Raw genomic sequence first — 1,074 nt, forward strand, 5'->3', positions numbered from 1 at the left:
GCCTCTGCCGGAGACTGGATGAGCTGATCTTCTCCTCCTCGTTCTGACTGTGGTCAGGGTCCTTCATCAACAGGATCTCGTAGAGAGCCAGCTCGGGGAGCCCCTGCCGAGAGGAGAGAGCCCCGAAGGCCGTCATCCCCAGGCCAGAAGGGACGCAGCAGAGGGAAGGGGGCTCAAGTGGGAGGTCAAGGCCCAAATGAAGCAGCACAAATGAGGCCGTGGCCGCCCCCAGCGTCCCCCACGGGACAGCTCCGTCCCCATAAGGGGCACGTTCCCGGGGCAGCCAAGAGGGGAAGGGAGCACACAGAGCTGCCCGTCTGACTCTGACCCTCCCTGCGCACGGGGCTGGCGGCACTGCCCGGGGTCGTGCCACGTGCAGAGGCTGCTGCACCACCCTCGGGGCGCACGTGGCCGGGGGCAGCTCAGCACAAAGCACCTGTCTGTGGGGTGCCATCACATGCGTACGCTGGCATCCTGCCCTCAAGCCCGGGCCATGGCACGCTGGGGCACCGAGCAGCCGCGGCCGCTCACCGAGACCCAATTTGGCCACAGCCAGCGGCAGGCAGGGGTGAGAGGGTGGGAAGGGGCAGCCCACCGGGCTCCTGCGCAGGCATTACGTTTTCAAGTCTCTTCTTGTTCACGGCCTCCCCTCCCTTGCGGGTCTCCTCGCTGACCACCAAGCACCGCAGGTCGGGGTCCGTGACCGAGGGGCCATAGGGGTCGGCCAGAGGCACGATGTCGTAACGCAGCGAGGGCTTCACGTCCTCCAGGAACTCGCGCAGTTTTGCCGCTCGCAGCTCATACGGCTCGATCAGCTCCATTAGGACCTTGTCTGCCGGGCACCAGGAGGGTGGAGAAGCAAGAGAGCGTCTGTTTAACAACGTGCAGCTCCCAGCATGGCAGCGGAGAGCGACGGAAAAGCAAGACCAGGAGATGGAGACAAAACCTGTCCATGACTTTGGGAGGCTCCCTCCTCCAGCTCCCCTCGCCCCTGCTGCACCCTCAGCTTGGTGTGTGCACGCCACGATCGCTGGCGTGGATGGGGCGCTGGGGCCCCCCCGTCACCCTGCCCCG

The 1,074-nt window shown here is 65.9% G+C and overlaps 2 protein-coding genes across 2 annotated transcripts in view; both read right to left on the reverse strand.

Moving 5' to 3' along the window:
* The window catches only part of COASY (Coenzyme A synthase), a gene marked incomplete at its 5' end in the record, with an annotated part of 4,932 nt that extends 3,874 nt beyond the window's left edge, over positions 1 to 1,058 (reverse strand). The window contains 2 exon segments of the mRNA XM_035903484.1: positions 1 to 103; positions 618 to 1,058. The exon segment at positions 1 to 103 is cut by the window's left edge and continues 6 nt beyond it. Coding sequence (XP_035759377.1) covers positions 1 to 103; positions 618 to 1,058 — 544 coding nt within the window.
* A 3-nt stretch (positions 1,059 to 1,061) lies between these two features.
* HSD17B1 (hydroxysteroid 17-beta dehydrogenase 1) overlaps positions 1,062 to 1,074 on the reverse strand; it is a 3,564-nt gene continuing 3,551 nt past the window's right edge. The window contains exon 6 of the mRNA XM_035903494.1: positions 1,062 to 1,066. Coding sequence (XP_035759387.1) covers positions 1,062 to 1,066 — 5 coding nt within the window. The remainder of the gene's footprint in view (positions 1,067 to 1,074) is intronic.

This window comes from Egretta garzetta, unplaced genomic scaffold, assembly GCF_000687185.1.
Source record: "Egretta garzetta isolate BGI_Z169 unplaced genomic scaffold, ASM68718v1 scaffold100, whole genome shotgun sequence".
Taxonomy (NCBI): domain Eukaryota; kingdom Metazoa; phylum Chordata; class Aves; order Pelecaniformes; family Ardeidae; genus Egretta; species Egretta garzetta.